Source organism: Pezoporus flaviventris, unplaced genomic scaffold (assembly GCF_033815535.1).
Source record: "Pezoporus flaviventris isolate CSIRO_AGI_PZ_B2104156 unplaced genomic scaffold, CSIRO_AGI_Pfla_v1 ptg000030l, whole genome shotgun sequence".
Classification (NCBI taxonomy): domain Eukaryota; kingdom Metazoa; phylum Chordata; class Aves; order Psittaciformes; family Psittacidae; genus Pezoporus; species Pezoporus flaviventris.
In genome coordinates this window covers 6,443,110-6,467,131 of record NW_026892578.1, presented here as the reverse complement: position 1 = coordinate 6,467,131, position 24,022 = coordinate 6,443,110, and the positions used below count along the sequence as shown (strand labels likewise).

Sequence of the window (24,022 nt, the reverse complement as noted above, 5' to 3'; positions counted from 1 at the left end):
TCAGCTGTAGACGTCTGTGCTGTATAAAGTTGCTTAAGATTAATGCCATACCAATGTACAGGACATTTTAAAAAACACTGATGCTAGTAAAGAACTGAAGATATCATGGGTTTGGATGTGAACAGGAGAGAGTAGGAACTGGAAAGTTGTGTTCACATATCTGGGGCACGAGCAATTTGTGATCAGGCTGGTTTTCCAAATGGCAGCTCTGGGTGTTTGGAGTATCAGACCACTTCTTGTGTAAGCGGGAAATGTGCTCCTGAGCAGCCACAGGTGAGGAAATACCAGTTATTTATGAAATGTATTTCTCATATATGTTTATAATCCACTGTGTGCCTCCACTGTTTATCACATAAATATTGCCATGCATTTACATAGGTAGCTATGACTATGTATGTATTTATGATAGCGTGATGTATGTAACAAGAACCACAGAAAGCAAGCACCACCCACTACTTGAGGAAGAACTGGAAAGAGTAAATACATTTTTTAAAATAACAGGATCATCGAGCACCCAATTTGTGAGTTTTGACAAGTTTCAATTCAGAAGTCACTTGGATAGCTCTGGCTTTAGTAATGACTATAACAATTAGGGTTGCCAGCGCCAAAGAATTTGTGTTTGCATTTTAGAGAGGGTATGAGAGGTGCAAGACATAGTTCACATGGTTTGCTCTGGTTTTATTATCTTCTCAGCTAAATACATGGGATTTGGAGGATTTTAGTAGCTACACATGAGAAAGGAATTTGGTGCAGTGGCCCTAGCTCCCATTTTTCTAGAAGGAAGATGATCCTGTATGCAGCACAAACAGAAGTCATTAAAACAATCTGTCCAGAGTTAGTGGTTTCTATATGTTAATGCATATTTAAACATTCTCTTTAAACTGGGTCTGCGAGTCTCTTCAGGGCGAATGACTACATTTGGATGTTGCCATCTCAGTGCTGGAAAGGGGAAGTAACCACAGGAGTCATGTTACCTCAGACAGGCGCTCTGCGGGAAATACAGTACATATGCAGAAGAGGATTTGGATGAAACCTGAGAAATGTGCAATAAAACAAGAATGAACTTGGACAGCTTATCAGTCATGGGATTTATACCGGTATTTGTTTGGCTTCACCACGCTGCCCTACTTTTATGTCGCTGGAATAGGAAGGACAAGCTACTACTGGTCTTAGGCTCAGGCATCGTCTGAAAAGATGAGTTGCTCCTAATGTCTCTTAATTGCTCATCATACTCTTGGCGCTAGCCACCCCCAATTTACAAGCTTAAGTTACCATCTTATCAATTGTTTATACAATGTAGTGTATTTGTTACTTTTTGAATGAACAGCAGGGGCCAGAGTTGGTACCCTGTGCTGGCAGCCCTGTGTTCCTATGGCTTTGTTGCAAGTGGTGTTCTGCAGTGGCTCCCCAGCTGTCTTGCATCCTTGCAGTAGGCAGCAGTATGCTGATGCCGAATGCGTCTCGGGAAGAGTGGTACTGATTGACTTACTCAATACTTTTCCTGACAAGCTCTGGAGATGCAAAATAGAGTCTTCCACAGCGTCTGCCACTTGTCGCATACTATCCTATGATGATTAAAAATGTAGAAAGAGAAAAGCTGTCCCATTGTTTCTAGAGCTGAGAGTGTTGAAAATAAAATTACATGCTATGGGTATATTTTGACAGGTTGTTCTGTTCTAAAAATGGTGTAGAAAAGGCAATATGAGGCAGTATGCTTGTTGTGTTTTTTTTTTCTGTCAGCGTTTTACATTGTCCAGGTGCAAAGGCTGTTTTTATGACTGCCCAAGCTGTGAATGTAGATTGGTCATTTCTCAGGGAGGAGTTCAGTTATTACTATTTTCATACATCATGACTCGTAATGACAACTTAGGTCCCCATTTTCCTTTGCATATGTATTTATGACTTCCATCATCATGAAACTTCTGGTACTTCATCAGTGGCTTTGCACAAGTGTAGCTGATCAGGACCTGCTAAATTAGGAAACAAGACCCAAAACTAAAAGCATTCAGGTCACAATCTTATTGCATATTCTTGTAGCAAGGATTATCTGATCTGACTTTGCATCTTCTAGGTAGTGTATGGTCCCTATGAAAAACATTTTACATGACTGATCCTGCTCCTTAGAGGTTCTCCTTGATCTGTGGATGGCCTTTTATTTTTCTTGCCTGGTTTAGGTTTGTGGCCCAGGTGTCCTATTTTATATGCCTATTATCTTGAGAAGTGGATTAAGGCTGGCACAGATACTCCAAACCTTAATCGCCTTAGAGGGCCTGCAGATATCTAGAGGTAGTAAATACTTCAAATGTTTCTAATACTGGGTTCAGCTGATGTTGCTTGAAATCCATTCAAGAAGCAGATCTAGAAGACACCAAACAGGGAGTTTTATATAGTTTTATTTTGGTTTTGTTTTTTTTTCCCTAAATATAATTCCCCTGTTAGTGCTATTGTATATACACTCAGTGCTCAGTTTTGGTTTTATGGTGTGGTAGGCTTTTTTCGCCTTATATTGGGACAGGTCTGTTTCATATGAACCACTGTTTTCACTGCAAAATATAACCATCACCCAGTACCTTGCTGTATAACTTCTCCTATGAGATTTTCAACCCTCTTATCGTAGTATTGGGTCAGAGGCAGATTGCTGGTGAGTCATCTGTTTCCAGCTTTTTGAAGAAGTGATAAAATAGAAAATGTGTTTGTGCTTAGGTACCTGGACTTGTCATCTCCAGGTCACTATACAGCAGCTTACTCAGAGGAGCCAAGGGGATTATAAAGCACCTCCAGTGCTCAGAAGTAGCTCTCGTACGTGTGATTTAAATCTGTCCCATGCTTTCCTGGTTGAGAAGAAAGCATTTGCAGTGTTAGAGTCATTAGCCTTCATAGATGTGGGCAGGTACCATCCTGTGTAAGGGTGATACCATTGCTGTTGCTGTTACCATAAAGATAACACATCTTTTGTGTGTTGGTTTCAGTTTGACTCTGTGGAAACTTTAGGCAACAACTTTTTTAGTTATGTCATGGTATTTAGCAATACCTTTTAATCAAAATAGGAGTGAGGTTGCTTTCAGGGCAACAATGGTCAAGACAAGAATGAATTGAAGCAGACTGACTGGAAATGTATTTACTTTAAGAAAGTCAGAAAAAAATAAGAAAAAAGCAGTAAGAAACTTGTCTCTAATCACTGGAATCAGACTCTGGTAAAGGCTTCCACAGAGTGGTAGCTATAGGAAAACTGTTGGATTTAAGATGGAATTTAAGTACGTTTATAGACAAGTTCAACAGATACAATATCTACAAAATTACAAGATCAGATATGTCCCAAGAGGCCCCTCCAGTCCCCTGTTCCTTTTGAATTCCTTTTGTATTTGAAATCCATTTTTTTCCCTTTCAGGTTTATCAGTTTTGCTCCCATGCTGAAAAGAAAGAAGAAATCCAGTATAAGGGTGCAAAAGCAAAGATTTCCCAACAAACATTCATTTTGATTGAGAACATGTCAGGTACCCAGCAAATCCTTCTTTAGGAAAACCTTTAGTGAAGATGTGTGACTTCTTGCATTCACCTCCATCCTTGCCTTTCTAGACAACAGTTCTACTTGTTTGCTGATGAGCTGTACTGAACTATGCCCCCAGCAATACAGTTACAGGAGAAAACTGAAGATGAGGTTATAGGTCAGACTGAAGAGTCTTCAATGAAAATGAGATCTTTTATTGTCCTGTTCAAGAAATCTGTGCATGCTGTTAAAAAATAAATTAGCCAACATAAATTGAAAATTCAGCTGTAGAGATAGTTGGCATAGCTGTCTGGTTAATCTCGAATCACGGCTACAGCAGTGGTCTTCTTGAAGTTGGTCAGTGCTCAAGAGACCCCTTCCAGCAGAGAGGCCAGGCAGCCAGGAGCAGCAGCCTTGTATGAGAGACCATGGCTTCCCCTGTGTTTCCACAGGCAGCTCCAGGTCACCATCTTGGGCCCTCCTGACTCTATGGTTTTCACCTTCAAGATGGGTAACTCTGGGGAGGCTTGTAGCCCTGCTGGAAGTCAGCAGTGGAGCTCCAACTGACAGTGTCCAGAGTAGACTAGTGTGGGTTTCCACAATGAAGATTTCCATTCCTAAAATGTTCAGGCGCTGAATTTCATCTGAGGGGAAGAAACGTATGACGTGAAGAAAGAAATGTGCCTGAGCAAGCCTGACTCAGCCTATGTCCATAGGAGAGGTGCTCCAGACCTCTGATCATCTTTGTGGTCCTCCTCTGGACTCACTCTAGCAGATCCATGTCCCTCTTACATTGGGTGCCCCAGAGCTGTACACAATACTCCAGGTGTGGTCTCACAAGAGCAGAGTAGAGGGGCAGGATCACCTCCCTTGACCTGCTGGTCATGCTCTTCTTGATGCAGCCCAGGATATGATGGGAATATCTGCCTATGAATCATATCACTGTAATGCATGTGTTTTTGCCACTTCAAGGAATTAGTAAACAGTGTCTAATTCCTCTGGTAAAGAGCACTGCATTGCTGCGTTATTTTTAACAGTAGGTATTTCTTCATCTAAACAGTTTTCTTGCTTAAAAGATTTCTTATTTTCATGTGGGGCAGGTGAAAGTTATTTTCATTAAGTGCATATATCTTCCTTTCTTGTTTTTCCATATTTTCACTGTAGCGTGTGTTTCTGTAAAACTTGTGTTGACAGTAGATACTTATTAACAGACTTTTGCAAGTATTTTCTTATAGCAGTTATATAGTGCCTTCATAATAAAAAAGTAGATACATCTAAAATGCAGGAGCCTGGCATACCTTTTATGTTTTGGAGTCCCTTTGCTAAAATCTGTGGAGACTACCTAGTTTTCGTGCTAAAATATCACTTTCCTTCAGAATTTTTTCATATACAAAATTATATTAATAAAAGAAATTCCTTTTTAATCCTACAGTAAACAAAAATGCAGCCTACTGTAGCTTTGCAAGTTAAACATAAATTATTAAGTAGTTTTCAATAATATTTTTTCACTCTTAATTTCAGTCACCTGCAATACCTAAGAAAATTTAAGAATAATAGATAAATAGCTCTAACAAAAAGCAAAACACTGCATATTTTGGAAGACTGCAAGATCCTTTTCATTTGGTCTGCTGTTTGTTATTGTCACTGTAGATTATGAATGAGAACACCTGCAATTATGCTCTGGTTAATATACTTTTGAATTAGAAGAAAGGGCAGAGCTACGGCGCAGCTGGCAAGTAGTCGGCTAACATCCATTGCAAGCATTTAAAACACCTCTTCAGTGGGCTTAATGACAAAACACATAGGGCTGGCTCTTCTGACAATGCATGGAACATGATAGATGATAGTAACCTTTTCTCTAAATTAAACCAGAAAACTGGGAGCCAGCAGGGCAGTATGATCAGGCACACAAGCTTTGGGATGGCAGCTTCCTTTTCTGTTTCTCACTCCATAGATACATTTTTAATGTTTACTTCAAGATTATGTCAATATACTCTGGGATATAGTCTCATTTCCACTTCATTCTGCCTCCTTCTCCCTTTGTAGTTTCAAATTAGCTATATTTGTACTTCTTTAATGTAGCAGCAGCAGAGCACTGTCTGGATTTTATTCCCTCTTCTACACAAAAGCAAACTCTATGAGTGTAAGCAGCTCTCTACTACTTGCAAATGAGGTGTAGGCTGAGAATATCTTCATTCTCATTTTGTAATTTCTCATACTTGCCTAAATAAAAGGAAAAAACACTGAGTGAGCTTTTTTTGAAATGAGTTTACATTACACAGAAGGAGCTAAAGAGCTTACTTGGTTCAGGCATCTATTTTTTTGCTTAGGGAAACATCTTCTCTAAGAATGTATACCACGGTGCTATTTTCTCTTCAAATTTCTCTTTGTGGTTATGTTTTGTTTGGGATTTTTTTCTGCTGTGGTCAGCTACAGCTGTTTGTAAATTCTTCAGAATGTTAATTTACACCAGAAGATAGGAATCTCTCTGATTTCTCAAGAACCAACTACTTTCCTACATTTTACTATAACAGTGATTTAAAAAAATACTACTGTTTTCTTCTGTAAGACACCCAAATCTGGTTATTTCTACTTGCAGCTAGGTTTTTGTTCTTTTGAGTATCTCTCCCTCCTATCAGATGCTACTGCTAACTGTTGTTAGGTGTTTGAGTAGCTGTGCTCTGATGGCAGGAGTGAAGTCATCTGTTTGTTTTCTAAGCAAAGACCAGATGTTTGTTTTGGGGTAAGCAGACTGGTTTGCAGTTAAAATCTAAACTAAAGGAACATCATTTCGAGCTACAAACCAGCCACATCTTGAGCTTCCTGTAACTCAAAAAAGACAAATGTGAGACTCAGAGGTAATCAGCTTCTTCACTGCAATGTACATCTGGGGTACTTGCTTATACAAGTGAAGAACAATGGGTTATTCTCTTCCCTGTGCTAACAGAGTAGAATTCGGATTTGTACCTTAGACTAGTTCAGTCTTGCTATACACGGACATGTTGATAAAAAGAAGGCAAAGGGCTATATTTAGAAAATTAGGCCAATGGGAACTCATTGGTCCACTTTAGGGGCCAGTGATAAATCTATCTCCGGGAAAGACTTCAGCAAGTGTTGAGGCACATCACCTCCAGCTCTGGCCACCTAGCATACTTCCAGTTACTCTGAGCAGTAAATGCTGAAAAACATACTGGAAGACTAAAAATCTGAAGTCCTGCAGAATTATACTGGGCCCATGAGAGGTGAGATCATTTTGTGACTGACAGTAGAGCTTTGCACAGAGACCCATAACTACAGCACTCCACTTACAGTCATACCACTGCTAGCTGTTAGACTTACCCATCAGAAGTCTAGCTTTTGCATTTTATTCTAGTGTCTTTAAAATATTCACACTAACCTTTAATATACTCACAGTATTACAGGCATGAAAACTTACACTGAGATGAAGGAACAAAGACAAATATTTCTGAAGAAATTTTAAATAATGTGCAGATCTCTTGTGGGCATTGATTCCTGTGCTTCTTGGTGTCAATAATTGTGAGTTGCAGCTATCTTTTTCCTCTGAACAGAGCATTACTCCTGAAATGTAGTCATTACGTATTGATTAGCTCTATTGTCATTGTCATGCATCAGTAGTTCGATAAAAAAAAGTACCACTTATTTTACAGCAATGTATAAGATAGCTAAAAGGAGTCTTTAAAATGTTTTTAGGGGGTTAGTTTTGGTTTGTTTTGTTGTTTTTTTTTTCAGAGACCACATTGTCATTTTCAATAGCCATAAGTCTCAGGATAAACAGAAAAGACTCGAGGGCTTTTTTTGTTTTTTTTTTCGGGTTTTGGTTTGGTTATTTTTTTGATGGAGCAGTTTTAAATGTTCTGCTGTCTCAGGACACGGCTGCCATAAGGACATATTTGTCACTCTTTGGTGCTAATGTAATTTCCTGATTTTCCTACTGTATGACTTTCCATTTAATCCCAATTGTCGGTAATGTGCTATTTTTTGATTAAATGATGAGACCTGAGATTCAGCGAGATCAATAATTAAAACCATTTATTTCACAGACTGTCAGCAGCTATTAGGGATGCAACAAATATAAATTAAGATTTTTTTTTCCCCAAGCCATGTTACAGACTTTGCAAAGTTCACAAACAATTGTAATCCTCTTTTATTGAACACAGATTTAAAAGTAAAGGTCAGTTACGTTTTGGTCACTGAGGAGTTTATATAATTGGCAAAAAAACGAACATTTAGGTTATTTTTATCTAAAAAGTATGCTGCTTGGGAAACTCTTGCTTCTCGATTGTGGCTCCCTTGCAGAGCTGAGGGACTAAATATCAGCCACATCAGCTCAGCAGACATTTGCAGGGGGGGCTTTGCAGCTTGTCCCTCCAGATGCAGCAGTGGCTCATGCCCGAGGAAGGGCTGAGCAGCAGCAAGAATTGTGGCTGATGCTGGTGGTTTCTGCACCCTGAGACTGGCCCCGCCCACACTCATTTCTTGTAGCCCTCCACATCCAGCAATGCAACACTGCTGTCACACCACCTTTGCCCCTTGTGATTTTGCTGCAAGAGAAGCTTTGTTTTCTGCCCTGGCTTGGAATTGCTTGTGGACCTACCACTTTTCCTGCCTTCTCACATTTGGCTGGGTCAATGTATTGATGATGTTTCACATAATATTTCCCTCTTTCTCTAATATCAAAAAGCTTGGGCTTCTGTTTGCTCCAGAGATGGTAAGAGCCACCTGCCCTAAGCACTCATGCTTTCAAGGCTGCTCTCTACCCCTTTGTGGTTTCTGAAGAGAATCAGTGACACAGATGGGTGATCTGAAAAGGGTAAGTTTCATTGCTGCACTGGGAACCCTCCTACCCTGAGCTCCGGAAGACACCCTCCTCCACATCACATACAGGCTTCAAAAAGGGATCTGACCGAATGGGGCAAATGCCTGGCATGCTATTGTAGGAGCCACACTTGGTAAGGATGCAGTGAGGCATTTAGGGATTCAGGAAGGAAAGAGTATGAAGAAGAGCTGAAACTATCTGAGATTGTCATGGGTCATGATGAAAAGGCAGGCGGAGAAGCGGGTGAAAGTTTACACTGCAGGCATGCTTTGCATACCACATAGAGAACAGGAGTCCTAATCTTGATTAGAACAATTCAATTCTTCTGTGAAGTACATATTAAATAACAATAGGCTGCTGCAGAGCTGTGCAGACTTGCAGGTAAAGTGTAGAATGCTAAGCAAGCAGCCAGGCGGGCAGGAGGAGCAGCAGGGAGGGATGGAATGGGCAGACTGTGCTGGCTTTCCAGCCTCTGCTCAGACCTCAGCCTGTACTTTTATGAGTTAAAAGCAGTTACTAAACCACAGCATAGTTCTGCATTAATTCCACTGGAATTTCTCCTGGGATGCAGAAGTTTAATCATCTGGAGCATTACTGTGTGCAGTGTATCACCTCGAGCAAGCAAGTGGGAGGGCTCATTGATTGGACTCTCAAAGCAAACGGACGTGTGTAGCAAAATGGCATTACCAAACAGCACAGTTCAGTACAGCTCCCTAACAAAGCGAATTGTTTCAGCACCAAGTGATTCTGTAACATGCATTTATCAAACCACAAAACCTCACAGTATTTGTTTCCTATTCTGAACAACTGCTCTAACCTTTTAGTCAAAACACCCTATGAATACAAGTGCAACAGAAACTCTCCTGGGCACTTAATAAAAATAAAAGGTTAATTCATAATTTTGTCTATTGATAGTTCTGCATGTGTAAGTAAGTCTCTTTCTCATAGTTACCCATGCCCTTAATTGGTATCAAAACCCAAGTCAGAAGTACTCTGCAGGAGCTATCAGAGAATGAAGTAAAAGGAGCATAAGATTTTCTGGAAGAAACTCAGCTTTTTTCCTTTTTTAATAACAGATTGGGGAAAGACGCTGCTTGTAGAAGGGATTAAATGTTTTTCTCCTTTCCAGTTTTTCATGTCTTCCTTCAGGTAATGAGATTTGACTGTCACTATGGATCTCATTTTTGAAATTTGAACCAATTCTTCCTGCGACACAAGGCAGGACAGTTGGCTTAGTCATTGACACAGGACTGGGGTGTACTGTGTCATCTCTACAGCACCATGACACTTCTGCTGTGACTTCTGTCATCCGGCAGAGGAAATAGGAACATAGGAAAGACCACATCTGCCACCAAATCCAGTCCTGGCCTTTGCAGGGGAGGCATTTTGACAAATGAATGGCTCCATCTGCTACCTTAATGAAGGCTTAAAAAACCACCTTAGAAATAAGCCTGGATATTAAAATTAACAACTTCAGTAGGTAGGAAATCTGAACCTTGCTACTTATTAGTACTTAATAATTTTCAGTGCATCCCAGTCCCCTGCTTTCCTTTGTCTGTTCCACTGTCAAGAAGTGTCCCCTTTGTTTTTCTCTCTCTGCCCCCTTGCAAATTAACAATATCTGCCCCCTTGCAAATTAACAATATTATCACCTCTCCCCAGGCTACTATTCCCCTCTGTACCACCAACCTCCCCTTCTTTCAGACCTTTCATGTGATTAAACATGATGAATTTAAGCTCACAAGTAATTGTTTTCAAGGTGGCATTTTTTTGTGGCCATTTCAGACCTCAGGAAGCATTTGTGTTGCTGAGAGTTTGTGTTGTTTGCTGTCTCTATTGTGAGCCTTGCAGTAAAAGATACGATGCCTAACATCTTGACTGACATAATTTTAAAAGCATGATGAATGACAATGAAATCAGTGGCACTCTTTGCCTGTCTAATGTTGCACATGTTCTTTGGGGTTCTTCTGAATTTAATTCATCGATAGGTTCCTTGTCAGACAGTAAAGACCCCCAGCGTTGATTGATTCAAACAAAGGGATTTAAGTTGCAGAGCTTAAACTCACTTTCAGTCCACACAACAAAATCTTGATTTGGATAATCACATTCGGTCCTCCTTTGCATTTGCATTTTTAGTTATTTTGTTAAAACCAGGTTGATTCTGGTGGGTTAGTAAGCATTCAGGTACATCAATTTTCAAGTGAATATAGCCTTTACCTTTAAATTTAGTACTTCTTTGGGGTAACTTAGAGGATAAGCTATGTAGACAGCTCCATAATTGTATGGTTTCAGAAATAATCTGTGATTTCATGACTTTAGCATTCTGTTTGATAGAAAATAGGAAGCAGTGTTGTTTACAGGATAACTAATTTTGTTCTTTACTTTTTTTTACAAGCTGGCCCTCGGTGAAATATGTGTTTTATTAAAATGAAGAGAACTGTCATATTGAAAGGTTTTTAAACAGAAATAGCTTGAACTTATTTGGCACATTTTTCTTATCAAAACTGAGGATATATGATCTGTAATTACTGACTGGAACTAATTCTTTTTACTGCATCTGTCAGAAAAATAGAAAATCTGAGTCACTCTCACCTATTTCATTCTTTCACTAAAATAACTGTAGATAATTAGCCTTCTCTTCTTATATTCCATCTTTGGAATATGACACTAGGGGCAGATCTAAATTAACCCCATGTTTGTTTGTTTTTTTTTTTTTTATTTATCATTCAAGATTATATGCTGAAATTGCCAGCAAGTGGAATTACAGGCAACACAGATTTGTAGAATAAGATTCCTTCCATCTGCACCACTTTTATCTGTCTTCCAGTTTGGGCTTTCTCCTCTCAGCTTTTGGGGATATTGCAAAACTATAATTTAAACACAATAACTACATAGAAAACAGAAAGTCAGACCAGTTGTGTCATGGACAGTGCTAAATGGTGTTCAGTGATCTGCTTGAAACTTCTTCCAGCCAGCGTCTTCAGGACTATCATGTTTCAGTCCTGCAGAAAGGCTCAGAGTCAGTAAAAGGGGAAAGGAGACGAAGGCTGAGGTCCAGGGTGAGGCTAAGCGCTGCGAGGTGGCATCTCTTTTTCAGTGTAGAAGCTTTGTGTAGAGCAGACCCATCAGAAGCCCAGATAGCATGCTGCTGCAACGTAGAAGTGAGAAATCTGGGGAAAAGTGTATTTTCACTTTCATCTCTTCCATCTTCCCAGGCATATTTTCACCTTGCCTGCTATTAGCACAGCTAGCAAGCACCCTGTAGTCATTTTTGGTTAGTTTGTGTGCTTTGCTATTTCTGGTCCCCATCTTTGCTGGCACAGGCACGTGGCCTGCATGAGTCCTGGTGGAGAAGTGTCCTCTGCTGACCTTACCTAGTGATCCAGGAGGGATTTGGACCCTCTCACCTGAGCCATCTGGTTTCAGCAAGTGCCTCCAGCAGGCAGGTGAAAAACCTGGGCTGGCAGCCAGCCTCTCTCAGCCCCACCATCCGACTGAGCCCACGAGTGGAAATAGCCCCACTACTATTTGGGGTGCAAAATGAGGGTTGTAGCAATTTAAAATAGAAGAGGCTGTGAAATAGCCGCTGGCCTATGTAATTTGGGGTTATTTAATTTTGTGTATGTTCTGTACAGTCTTTATGGTTTTTGATCTCTTCATAGTTTGTAAAGGTTTTCTATATTGTGGTTATCTTTTAATATTTAGGAGTTTCATGCCCATCCTGAGTGCTTGTAAGCATTTAATAGAAAATAAAAGTCCTTACAGGAAAGCTGTGAAGTTGGAGATATGTCAGTTCCCATTTCCTGAGAAACGAAAACAAGATGAGTGACTTGTCAAATGTTAAATGCTTAGTAAGAGAGTAGAGATGACAATAGGGAGTTACAGGTCAGAAGTCACCATATATCTTATCCCTGAAGCCAGCAAAGCATTGTAATTTGTGTGAGCAGGCAGGAGATAAAACTAATTGTTCAGAGGTATATACACTCAGGATCATTTTCTTCAGCAGTTAGAGCTTTGCTGGTTTTCATGCTCTCTGGGGCTGGTAAAATGCAGATACCATTTCAAATACAAAAACTTCTGCATGCTCTTCTGTGTTGTTTTATTTTGATTGCCAAAATCAGGCATCATTTGAAAGCAAAGATGAGCCATGTACTGTTACAACGTAATGCATAGAGAATGAAAGCTCTAAAGCTTTTGTGGTTGGTTGTTGGTTTAAGTCTTCTTTAATTTTGATCCATTCACATTTTGATTCATATTTAAATGGTGTTTTCAACTAAAGAAATGGGCATGCGTTATTAAATGATGCAGATGTTCCAGCCACTACCTATCAAAGAAGTTGCCTAAGAACTTTGTTGGAGGGAGGAGTGGTCTTATGCTTCTATTCATATTTCTCAGACAGTAATAGTTCAAAACTCAGTAGAATTAAAGCCTTGTGTAGTTAGCAAAAATAACAGGAGGGTTCTTTAGCATATATCCAGCATGAATACTAAGCTGCAATTAAGTATTCTTACTTAATGATAGATCAGCCTGCATCTTCAAATGAAGAAGATTATACTGAATTGCTCACATGATACTGTAATTATGGGCATAGTGCTGGTAATAAACAAATAAGTTGTGTGTTTTCCTTTACAAACACAGAAAAGGAGTGACAACCTAGTGTGCAAGGCATCAGGATTAGGATTTGCGAGCCTCATTCTGTCTTCATCTGTTCTCCTCACCTGTGTGTTTCAGTAGATCACTTGCCTGTCTCTGAATAGAGGTGTTGCAGAAAAGCCCAGGTTATGAGAAGATACCCAGGATAATGGTGAGTGATTCAAGTCAGGCATCCCTAGCAAGAGGTAGCTGTGGGACATCACCATTTTCCAGAGGGCTAGTTAACCAGTGTCACTCTCCCAGAAAAGGCTTTAGGTTTTTGTGAAGTGTGTGTACTCGATCTGCTCTCTCTTCCTGTTACTGCTTGCCTTATTTCCTCGAGACTGGATGTTCTTGCAGCAAGTGACTGTCTCTGGCTTGATGTTTATGCAATGTCTGGGGCAGCAGACTCCTATCTGTCAAATTTTGCATACTGCTACTGGGTGAGGTAACAAGCACAATGTAATTTGAGTGGCTACAGCAATATCTCAGTTCTTACATTGAAGACATCACCCAAAGCAAGTTTAGGGATCAACCTTCAGGCAAAGTAATCTTCCTCAGTGCACTTGACAAAATGAGCAAAGGACTCGGTTCTGATTGACTTTGATGCAAAATTTTAAGACTGCTAAAATTCAATCATATAAAGTTGGGTTCTTGTTTCCATGTTGAAAATTGCTTAAAACTAAACATCGTTTTTCTAGTCCTCCATTTCAACAGCTTAGAAAATGAAGAGTGTGGATCCAGAAACACTCCTCTTTAAATCACTGAGGTTATATTGCACTTCTAAGTGAGACAGACTCAGTTTGAAATTGAGACACATAAGTTGTGTTTTGTAGTATCTGCAAATGAGTTCACTGTTGAATGTACTATTTGAAGTCAATGGAGATGTCTTCAGTGTGGCTCAGAAAGCTGGCCAGCTGAGAGGAGATTTGCTCAGCTGCCTGGTAGCATAGGGAATTGGTGCTACTTGAGATGACCCATGATGTCCTGTTTAGTCTGAAGCAGCTGCTTTGAAATGGGAGGGTTCAGAGCTGTAGCTATTGTTTTCCTCAGTAAATATTTGCTCATCGAGTCTGAAAGAAGAGCCATCCCAGGGCTTCAGAATAGAGCAGTTCCTCAGTTTTCCAGCAAAACAGATTTCTTAGAAGGCATATTGCTCTGACACAAAACAAAATGAACCTTCCACCATGAACTCCGTTATGGGAAACCAGACATTCAGGCCTGTGTGCATGCCTGCTCCTTGGGCTCCCTGATCAACAGGCTGACCCTGGCAGCCTTTTGAGGACAGTTCCTTTCTTCCACGATCTGGTTTGTTTACAGGTTTCCCAGCCAGCTATGCAGGGGCTGATGTGAAGATAAAGTGGGTTTTTTTTCAGTGTACCTGGATTTTTTTGGAACTTTTTTCCAGAAAATTTGGTTTCAAATGAAAGGGACAGGATTCAGTATTTGATCCTCTTTGTGTCTGTTTGCCAGCTGTCTCTGCTTCTGTTCTTTACAGCTTCTTCTGCTAGGAGGCTCAGGAAAAATACTCTTTTTCCCAGAATAGGCGTGAATTATTCATATTGTAAAAGATCCTTTCCTTCAACATTTCGGGTGAGGTTTTTTTGGTTTAAATATTGTCTTGTGTTCTTAATTCATCAGTGTTTTGTCTAATATTATACAAGTTGCCTGTGTGAAACTTATGAATTTCAACAAGGGCAAGTGCAAGGCCCTGCACATGGGCTGGGGCAATCCCAAGCACAAATACAGCCTGTGTGGAGACCAGATTGAGAGCAACCCTGAGGAGAAGGACTTCATGGTGGCTGACCTGAAGCTCGACATGACTCAGCAGTGTGCACTTGAAGCCCAGAAAACTAACTGTGTCCTGGGCTTCATCAAAAGGAATGTGACCAGCAGGTCAAGGGTGGTGATCCTGCCCCTGTACTCCGCTGGGTGAGACTCCATCTGCAGTACTGCATCCAGTTCTGGGGCTCCAAACACAAAAAGGATGTGGGCCTGTTGGAGCAAGTCCAGAGGAGGGCCATGAAGATGATCAGGGGGCTGGAGCACCTCTCCTGTGAAGAGAGAGAGCTGGGCTTGTTCAGCTTGGAGAAGAGAAGGCTCCAGGGAGACTTTATAGCAGCTCCAGTGCCTACAAGAAATCTGGAGAGGGGCTTTTTACAAAGCCTATAGTGATGGGACAATGGGGAATGGCTTTATACTTACAGAGGGGAGGTTTAGAATAGATACAAGGACCTTGTGAGGGTGCTGAGGTGCTGGCACAGGCTGCCCGGAGAAGCTGTGGCTGCCCCATCCCTAGCGGTGTTCAAGGCCAGGCCAGATGGGGCTTGGAGCAACATGGTCTATTGGAAGGTGTCCCTGCCCATGGCAGGGCATTGGAACTGGATGATCGTAAAGTTCCCTTCCAATCCAAATCATTCTGTGATTCTATGATTCATATCTTTGATTCAGAAATTGTTTCTCCATAGCCACAACACTGTTAGGAGCAAGGCTTCAGATTTTAACTTAGCCATTTCTGTCTGTAGCTGCTGTTTCTTTTAAAGGTGAAATCTAAAGATTTTTATTATGGAGTGAATTTATTAAAGGATTCTCTTTGCTGTGAGTTGGGGATTGAAAAGAAATTAATTTGATGGTGCTGACTGGAATAGGGTGAACTGTATATTCAGTAAAACATCTCTATCTCTTTCTGGTCTATAATCAAGGCAGAGACTGGATAGAAAAAGAATAATAGTGAGCTACCTAGGAAAGAATAGAAGAGAGAAAACAGATGGAAACCAGGGCTTTTGAGTGAAGGCAGAGATCTCTGAAAAGCTGTGCTGCCAGACCTGTCTGGCAGCTTTGGCTTCCTGAGGATCTGACAGTTGGCCCTGGCCACTGGTCTCACCAGGACTTGCAGTCAGTTTTTACAGCCTTATTGATCAAAGGTTGCTGAACACATCCTTACACCTGCGTCATGGTTTCCTTTCGAGGCTTTGTTTTCTTACTTAGTGTTTCAGCCAATTACTTTCTGGCAGAAATCTTCAAAGCAATGATCACGTTAGGAGGTCTAGATGCTGCAGAAGTTACACAACAAGCATTGAGCTCACATGGTCCATGTCTTCACCAGGAGGCCGTGACACTACAGCAGCTGTTGTTATTTTACCTCAGAGTCTTGCACCAGAAAGTAACCTGGTTTTGAAATAATTTGGTAATTCACAGATCATAGTAATCAGTGCTTCCTGGAACACAGGTGTTTTTTTTCTTACAACTTTGCTATTATATTTGTGGGAATGCAATCCCAGGTACTTAATTTCTGCCAGTTTTCAAACTATTCTGTGTTGCTATGGCTTTGTGCTTGCCTGTGTCTTTAGAGTCAACCAGTGCTTTGAGGGTCACTGGGTGTCACTCCACCATCAGCTGCCAGCAAGTAGATGAACGACTTTGCTGTACCAAGTAAGAGTAATGTCATATTCTCATTCTTGTTGCTAAGCCCCAGTGTGCATGTGTTCAGGCATCCCAAATCTTCCCTGCCTTTCCTGAAGAAAGGCGGGCAGAAAACTCTGATTTTCACAAGCACGTCAGTAAGATACTGCTGGAGTAGTATTTTACATTTGCAAAGCAAGTATTTTTCAAAATGCAAGTATTTTGCATTTGTAAAACAGTAACAGAATCATTAATGTTGGGAAAAGTAAATGAACACTGTCAGAAGTGCCTGGGTACCCAAACTGAGAAGACGGTGTTTTCAGTGCTTGCTGTGTCTTCCTAGCTGGAACCTGGGAAACATGTTGCTAGCCAGAGACATGCCTTTTTGTTACCCAAGGAATGGCCTGATGGAAACTCACCCATTTAAGAAATCAAGGTCACAGAGCACCCAAAAAAAACCCTGAAAGCTCCTTTAACCCATTACTCCATGAGTAGATTTCCCATATGAACTGAAAAGTGCATGACATAATGGATGTAAGTACATGAGGTAAGATAACATGAAGTAAGACCATCATTATAAAACCAGTATTGGAGTATTCCTACAGCAGTCTATGTTGCTGATAAGGGGCATTCCACCAATACTTAATGTATTCAATGTTCTTCCTCAGCAATAAGCCACTTGCCAGCATGCCAGGCAGTTCTGGGTGCACATCTGTCTGGCTCCTCACTTGTGTTCCTTAAAATGCAACTGAGATGTCAGTCATTGAGCTTGCCAGTTGCTTCTTGCTGTCTGTCCTCTTTGCCCAACCTTCTCACCTACCATCTCTCATGCTGGTAGCATCTTGAAATCAGAAAATACAAACCAAGTACAATTAGCTGATTAACTAGGACAAGGGAAAGCTGTTCAAGAGTAAGTACTCCTCGGATATCATGGGTTGTGTCATTAATGCTTTTTCAATCATAATCATTGTCAGGCAATGCCATTTGAAGAACATGCATGCTGCCCGTTCAAACTGTTTGTCACAGTGTTTAAGACACATAGAAAGGTTCTCACTGTTTGCTGGTAGTTACTTAAAATAGTCCTGGGAAAAGTAATGGATTGCAGAATAGGAATTACAGGAGCTTATTATTTTTTTAGCCCATCCAATTTTCTGTGTTTTCCAATGGATATACCATACTGTCTGCCCAGAACTCTTGAGCTATGAATTCAGGTGAAGGTGGAACTGGATGAGTACATGGATTAAGAAGGAAAGCACCACGAAGCCATCATGTATAACTGATGCAGGCACACAATTTCTTAGAGTTAAGATGTTGTGCCTGTTGTAGACAAATAAAGAGGATGTGACATTTCATGGCAGTATGACTGTAGCAACTGTAGTCAGCTAACACATTTTGCATTAGCACCTAGTATTGACAAAGTTACATGGTACTTAAAAATGCATTAATCGAAATGAATTGTGAGTCTTGAAAATTGGTGAGTCTTTAAAAAAAAACAAAACTAAACCATGAACCCCCTTAGTATATGTCCCAGTTTTCATAGAACAGAATATTCCATTTCATGCTGAGGGAAAATTATTCTATGTTGATGACTTACTATGAAAGAATATTTACAAAAAGAAATATCATAAGTTCTGTAAAAAACACATCTTTTTATTTGAGAATAAATAGTGCCAAAATAATTTTGTGAATCTAGACTGTATTTTGCTTAAATAAGCTGGTGACATGCTATCTTTTCTCTCCTTATTCTACAGCCTACTCATGCAATGGTCAATACAAAGATAGGTAATTTCAATCAAACCTTTATTTACTGTTGAAGGCATACTGCAAACAAATCTTTAATTGTGAAAAAGAAAGTAAAAAATGTGTTCAATACTGGAACAAGCAAAAAGAACTGCAGATGCAAAACCTAATGAGAAAAAGTTAAGCAGAAATCAGTTTTATTTGGATATGACAAAGAGATTGCAGTTGCTTGGATACGTATCATACAATAGTTTGTAAGCAAACAAACAAACAAGTTCAGCACAAAAAAGTTGGTAACTGAAGAAGCATTGTGCAGTTTATAGGAATCCCTCTTGTCTTATGACAAGTCCAGCCCATTCATGAACAAGATGTTACTGATCCTTTATGTATGTATGTTATTCTGTTCCTGTTTGGTGGTTGGTTGGTTGTTTTTTTTTAAATTCTGGCAATGTGTTGAGTATCTTCCCCATGAATTGAATGGTTCTTATTATTACTGCCTGTCTACATGCAACTTTTGGCATAACACTTCAGAGTCCCAAAGACAGAAACTTCTTCCTGTTTGTATAGAACATTATAATAAATATCCTGGAATTTACAGATCAAGGTATTCAACCACTGACTGATGATTTCTCCTGCCTGTTATCAGGTGCTCTTCTTCCTAGAAGGCCATTGGCATCAAAGGAAGGGTCAGATGTGTTGCTTTGACTATAGTCTCCTGCTTGTGGTCATTTTCTTTTCCAAGGGCTTTAAGGTTCCTTCTCATCTTTTGATGAACTATCATGTGTTAAGAGCTGTGGGACACCCAGGAAGGGTGGCAACCAGGAGTGTGGCTGCCACTGATGGAACAATTCATCTTGCTCCCTGTACAGATACTCATTGATTGTTGCTGTGGTTGCAAGTAGCTGCCAGCTTCTTCCTTCCCAAGAGGTGTTCAAGTGCTAGTACACAGGCAGGCCATGTGCATTTGTCTGTGTGTGTTGCAGTTGATCTATGGGTGTGTAGTAGACCAAACACTTTGGGAAAGAGTCTTGACTCTGTGTGGGCAGGTGGATGTACAGTGCTTTCATGGTAGGTATGGGCATAATCCAAAGGTGGAATTACAGCATTGTGCTTTTCTTCCAGCTTCTCAAAGCAGGTAGGTCATCCACCCAGCTGGAAGGCCAGGGCATTCCTCATATAGAGTTTCTGCTTTACTTTCAGTGAAACAGAAAACATGACAAAACAATGAAGAGATTCTTAAGTAAGGGAATATTAACGCTTTCAGCATTAATTAAGCAGTCAAAGGATGGGATAAAATCATTAATAAATCATACATATTCAAGTCTGCTCCCCATTGCACTGCAAAAATTGTTTTTCTTTAACTTAAATTAGTGTACACTAATTGCTTAATGTATTATAGTATTTTCTTCCTTAAGTGTCTAGATAATCACTTTTAGCAACAGGTGGTAGAAAATAAATAGGAATCTTGCATACAACCTTCTGATCAGCATATTAAATATGGTGGACGTGGTGAAAGCCAAATTAAATCTTGTGAAAAGGTACATCAGCTGACCTTAATGGATGGTGACAATGTGACTGTGCTTATAGACTCATCACAGTGTGGCCATGTAAGCACATTTATTATGTCTGAGCAAGCTCAACATTGTATTGAAGAATAGGAAACAATTTGCCATAGAAAATGGTTTGGTAACAGTATACTAGGGCTGCATTAATAAAACCAAAAACAAGCTTTCAACTTGTACGTAGCCTTTGTTTAAATTATTTTGTATTATTTAAAGCAGAACAGAATGAAACAGACCAGAACAGAGCAAAGCAGAACAGAGTATTTCAATTGGAAGGGATCATCTAGTCCAACTGCCTGGCCACTTCAGGGATGACCAAAAGTAAAAGCATGTTGTTAAGGGCCTGGCTCAAATATCTCTTTAAACACTGACAGATCTGGAGCATTGACCACCTCTCTAGCAAGCCTGTTCCACTGTTTGAACACCCTCTCAGTAAAGATTCCCTCTGGTGGGGAACTTACATGACATATCAAAAAATAAAAATCTTGATAAATCCTGCATATCCCTTCCCATAGAATCAGCAAAGGCACATGGTATTTCTGATAGTGTAGGAAGATCCATACAGACCAGTCTCTGAGGCTGTAGAAAGCCCTACTCATAAGCACATAATGACACAAATTCCACCCACAGACAATTCTTTTAAAAGCATATTAGTTTTGAGCTGTTGTCATTAAGATTTGGGATTCATCAACATTGACTTTTATAATTGTTTGTGCAGGAGAGCTGAGGAAATCAGGAACATAACATCCAGTGAACCATCTCATGAAGTAATGGTTTATCTGTGTCACTAAATTTTAAAGTAAAGCCCAGAAGTACATTTAAAAAAAAATTTGATTTCTCTCTGTCATCCAGAATAAGTCATATAAAATGTGAATACTCATATTCATAATTTGTTCTGTTACTTTACAGTATTAAGATACTTTATATGACATCATAGCTGATCATGATAGTAGCCTCTGTGTGAGAACATGGACTCCAACTTTTTGGAGTCATCCTAATACTGCAAAGAATTATACATGCACATAGCTTTATATTGTTTACATAACTTGCTAGTTGTGAATAGCACTATTTTCCATGAGAGAAAGAAGGTTGAAGAAGTAAAGTACTAAACTAGGGCAAATAAGCCCTTTGTAAGTGTTTCTGGATAGTATCTCACTGTACAGTCATCTTAAACAGAACAAAAACCTTCAAATTACTTAGATTTATATATTTTTCTTAATAAGGCGCTGAGTAACATAGTCAATACTGTCTTGTTCTTCAGGTGAGTTCTTCAGGAAAAGACATCCTGTCAGGTGCCGCAGACCAAGCTATGAGCAGTATTAGTGCCGTTAGTGACTCAGAGAATGACTGCAAGGATTGTAAAATGATACATCATTATCTAGCAGGCATTGATCGTAATTATATCACTGATAAAGACAAAGCATATAAAATGTTGTGGTATAAATATGCCCTTCAACGAAATAAAAGAAATGCCATGGGAATAATTTCAGTGATAGCTGTGTGATCCTTCTGAATGCAAAATGGAAATGTTTTGTGTATCCCCAGGATAAAAGGCGTTATTACTCTAAGCTATCCACTTATTAATTTTCATTTAATACTCATGGTATATCAGGAATTATAGATCTTTCATCATTTTGCTTTATGACATTGTAGAACCCTAGTAACTATGCTCCATATAAAATGTAATTCCCTCATTTACCTGCCTGCTTGGATTAAGCTGGGAGTTCTTTATTTTGCTGTTGTCGTTTCCATGATCCTTTGTCATATTGTTATGATGAACACACTGCACATAGAACATAGCCTTCTTCTTCTTACAACAGAGTACAGATCCCTTCATCCTTGCAAAATTAATAATTAAACTAGGATTTTAATATTTGTGTTTGCTTTTGGGCTTATTATCTCTAACTGTGACTTTATTTTGTATGCTCCATCTGACTAGCTCTTGAAAAAATGGGCCAGAGTTTTCAATATATCTGTTCTGTGTCTTAAAGTGACCTCAGACTACCACTGTTGTAGAGATAGAGTGTGCTATGCTGATTGAATAGGTGGGATTTTTATCATTACCAGCTTGAGGTTTGCACAAGGACCACAAATGTGATGCAAAATTAGGGAAGCTGATTGTTACTGGTAAGGTCTGTGGTGTAATGTAATTCTTCTGTTATACCTGCCTTGCTTGAATTTGTTGGGGTTTTTTGTTTGTTTCTGCAGACTCCAGAGGAAGGAGCCTCTACAACCATCTATGCAGCAGTATCGCCCGAGATGGAAGGAGTTGGTGGCTGCTACCTTTACAATGAGGAAAGGACAAAATCGGCTGACGTAGCATATGATGAGGAGCTGCAGAGAAGGCTCTGGACAGAAAGCTGCAAGATGGTTGGGATTTCTGATTAATCCAGCAGGGTTCCCTAGAAGACGCCACTTCCAGCTGGGTAAATGAAATTGCATTGACAAGCATCTTAGGTGAATTCTTGCAGCATCAGTCATCATCCTGGAAATCACTGTTCAGTTCCAAAGGCAAACATGAACAGCTCTGTTCTTCGCTTGAATCCCTAGTCTGCTAGGGTGTGGGGGGAAGTATTCCCACAGAAAGATGTAGTGGTTGGTTTTAAATCTAACCATCAGTTTTGTAAATCATGATGTTTCAGTCTGTGATTAAAATACAGTCTTTAACCTTGTGCAGAGTTGAGTTTTCATTTTTTGTTAAACAAAAAACCCCACTTTCATTGATGAGTGTGTTGTGTCTCTGACATGTTGAACTTAAGCCGCCTTTGTACATAAGATTACTCATCCCCTTTATATCTTAAACCCATGTAAACTTGCATGTGCAACTTCTTACATTTTCTTTGGTGAGGAGATTCACTCATCCACTACCTTTTGCGTGAAGAATTGCTTCCTTTCATTGGTTTTGAACCTAGTTCATATGAGTTTCAAAACTAGAGTTCATGGTTTGGAAGAGATAGCAAATTAATGCCAGTCCACTTTTTCTACATTGCTACAGGTTTCAGAGACTTCAAAGATGTCCCACTAAACTGCCTTTTCCCCATGTTGAAGACTAGCTTCTACTTACTCATCAGACTTACATAGCAGTAATACGATATTTGCCTTTCGTCATGTATTCCTTTCCTAAATATTCCTGATAGCTGTGATATTTTTAATTTTATTTGACTGTCTCTGAGTGCGGAGCTGATATTTTTCATTAAACCATTTTTGGTAAATCCCAAGATTTTTCTTTTGAGTCAGTTCAGAATAATTTACACAGAAACTTCCTGTCAAGATTAGAAGTCTCCCCAAAATATCCACAAGGCTCCAGGGAGACTTTATAGAATGGCAGGGGGTTGGAACTGGATGATGTTTAAGATCCCTTCCAACCTAAACCATTCTGTCATTCCATGATCTCTCCTGAGTGAGAGAATATTCCAAGCATAGACTATGACTAGGGAGCCTGAATTCTTGCTGTTCATTAAACAGCCTACCCTACTCCCATCTCATTCATTTTAGTTGTCATCTGAAAAAGCAGTATTATCTTGCATTTCCTGTTTTTAAGATACACACAGCAAAAGAGACCAATAGGTGGACATAAGGCTTATATTCATTTTGAGGCACTGGAAATCACTGCATGACAGAACTAAGTGGAAACACAGTGTTGTGTTCTCATTTGCAGCAGAATAGAAGCAATATGAATGTGTTCCTATGCACTGAATCCAGGAATAATAATCCTCTTGGCCTTTTTAGCTCAAACCTGTTACTTCACTGACCATATCTCCAGCCTTTGGTTCAGAGAAGGATCACATCTAACTGAAAGAAAGCAGCCTAATGTGTCAAGCAAGGAAATGAGAACAAAAATAATAAACTGAATGAGAGCATATTTCCCTTCCGTATTAAGTCATGCATGATTTATTCCTAGCTTCTTAGTATATACAAGGTTAGCAGCAGGAAATATATCACTCAGTCACTATAGCACTTTCTCTGTATGACTGGCTGACTTTGGTTTTTTTTTGGTAAGTGAAAGTAGTGCTTGTGAAATGTGCCAGACTGACACTCTGGAGACTAAATTCCTCTGTTTATTCACGGATCATGCACAGGATGCAGTAAGCCTGCTAGACAGCCAACATTTTGATGTTGCCATAGCATTCCCACTGAACATCGTTGCTGCTAGAATACATCCAGGATTACTCAAACTAGATGGCACCAAATTACCTTCATTTTTAACTCTCTCAAAACTCCACAGTACTTGCACAACCCATTTCAAGAGGCATAGGGACTGGTAAAATAACAAACAGTGAAGAGAGCTAGTCACACTTTCAGTGTAATCTGCAGTACTTCGTGAGCAGTCTCAGTCCAATGAAATCTGTTTCAAACAAGACT

General features: G+C 39.8%; 1 protein-coding gene across 3 annotated transcripts in view; it reads left to right on the top strand.

Annotated features, from left to right (window-relative positions):
• The window catches only part of DHRSX (dehydrogenase/reductase X-linked), a 160,519-nt gene extending 138,187 nt beyond the window's left edge, over positions 1–22,332 (top strand). For all 3 annotated transcript variants that reach the window (XM_061459828.1, XM_061459827.1, XM_061459829.1), the window contains one exon: positions 21,869–22,332. In XM_061459828.1, coding sequence (XP_061315812.1) covers positions 21,869–22,048 — 180 coding nt within the window. In that variant the 3' untranslated portion in view covers positions 22,049–22,332. The remainder of the gene's footprint in view (positions 1–21,868) is intronic.
• Positions 22,333–24,022: the final 1,690 nt, after the last annotated feature.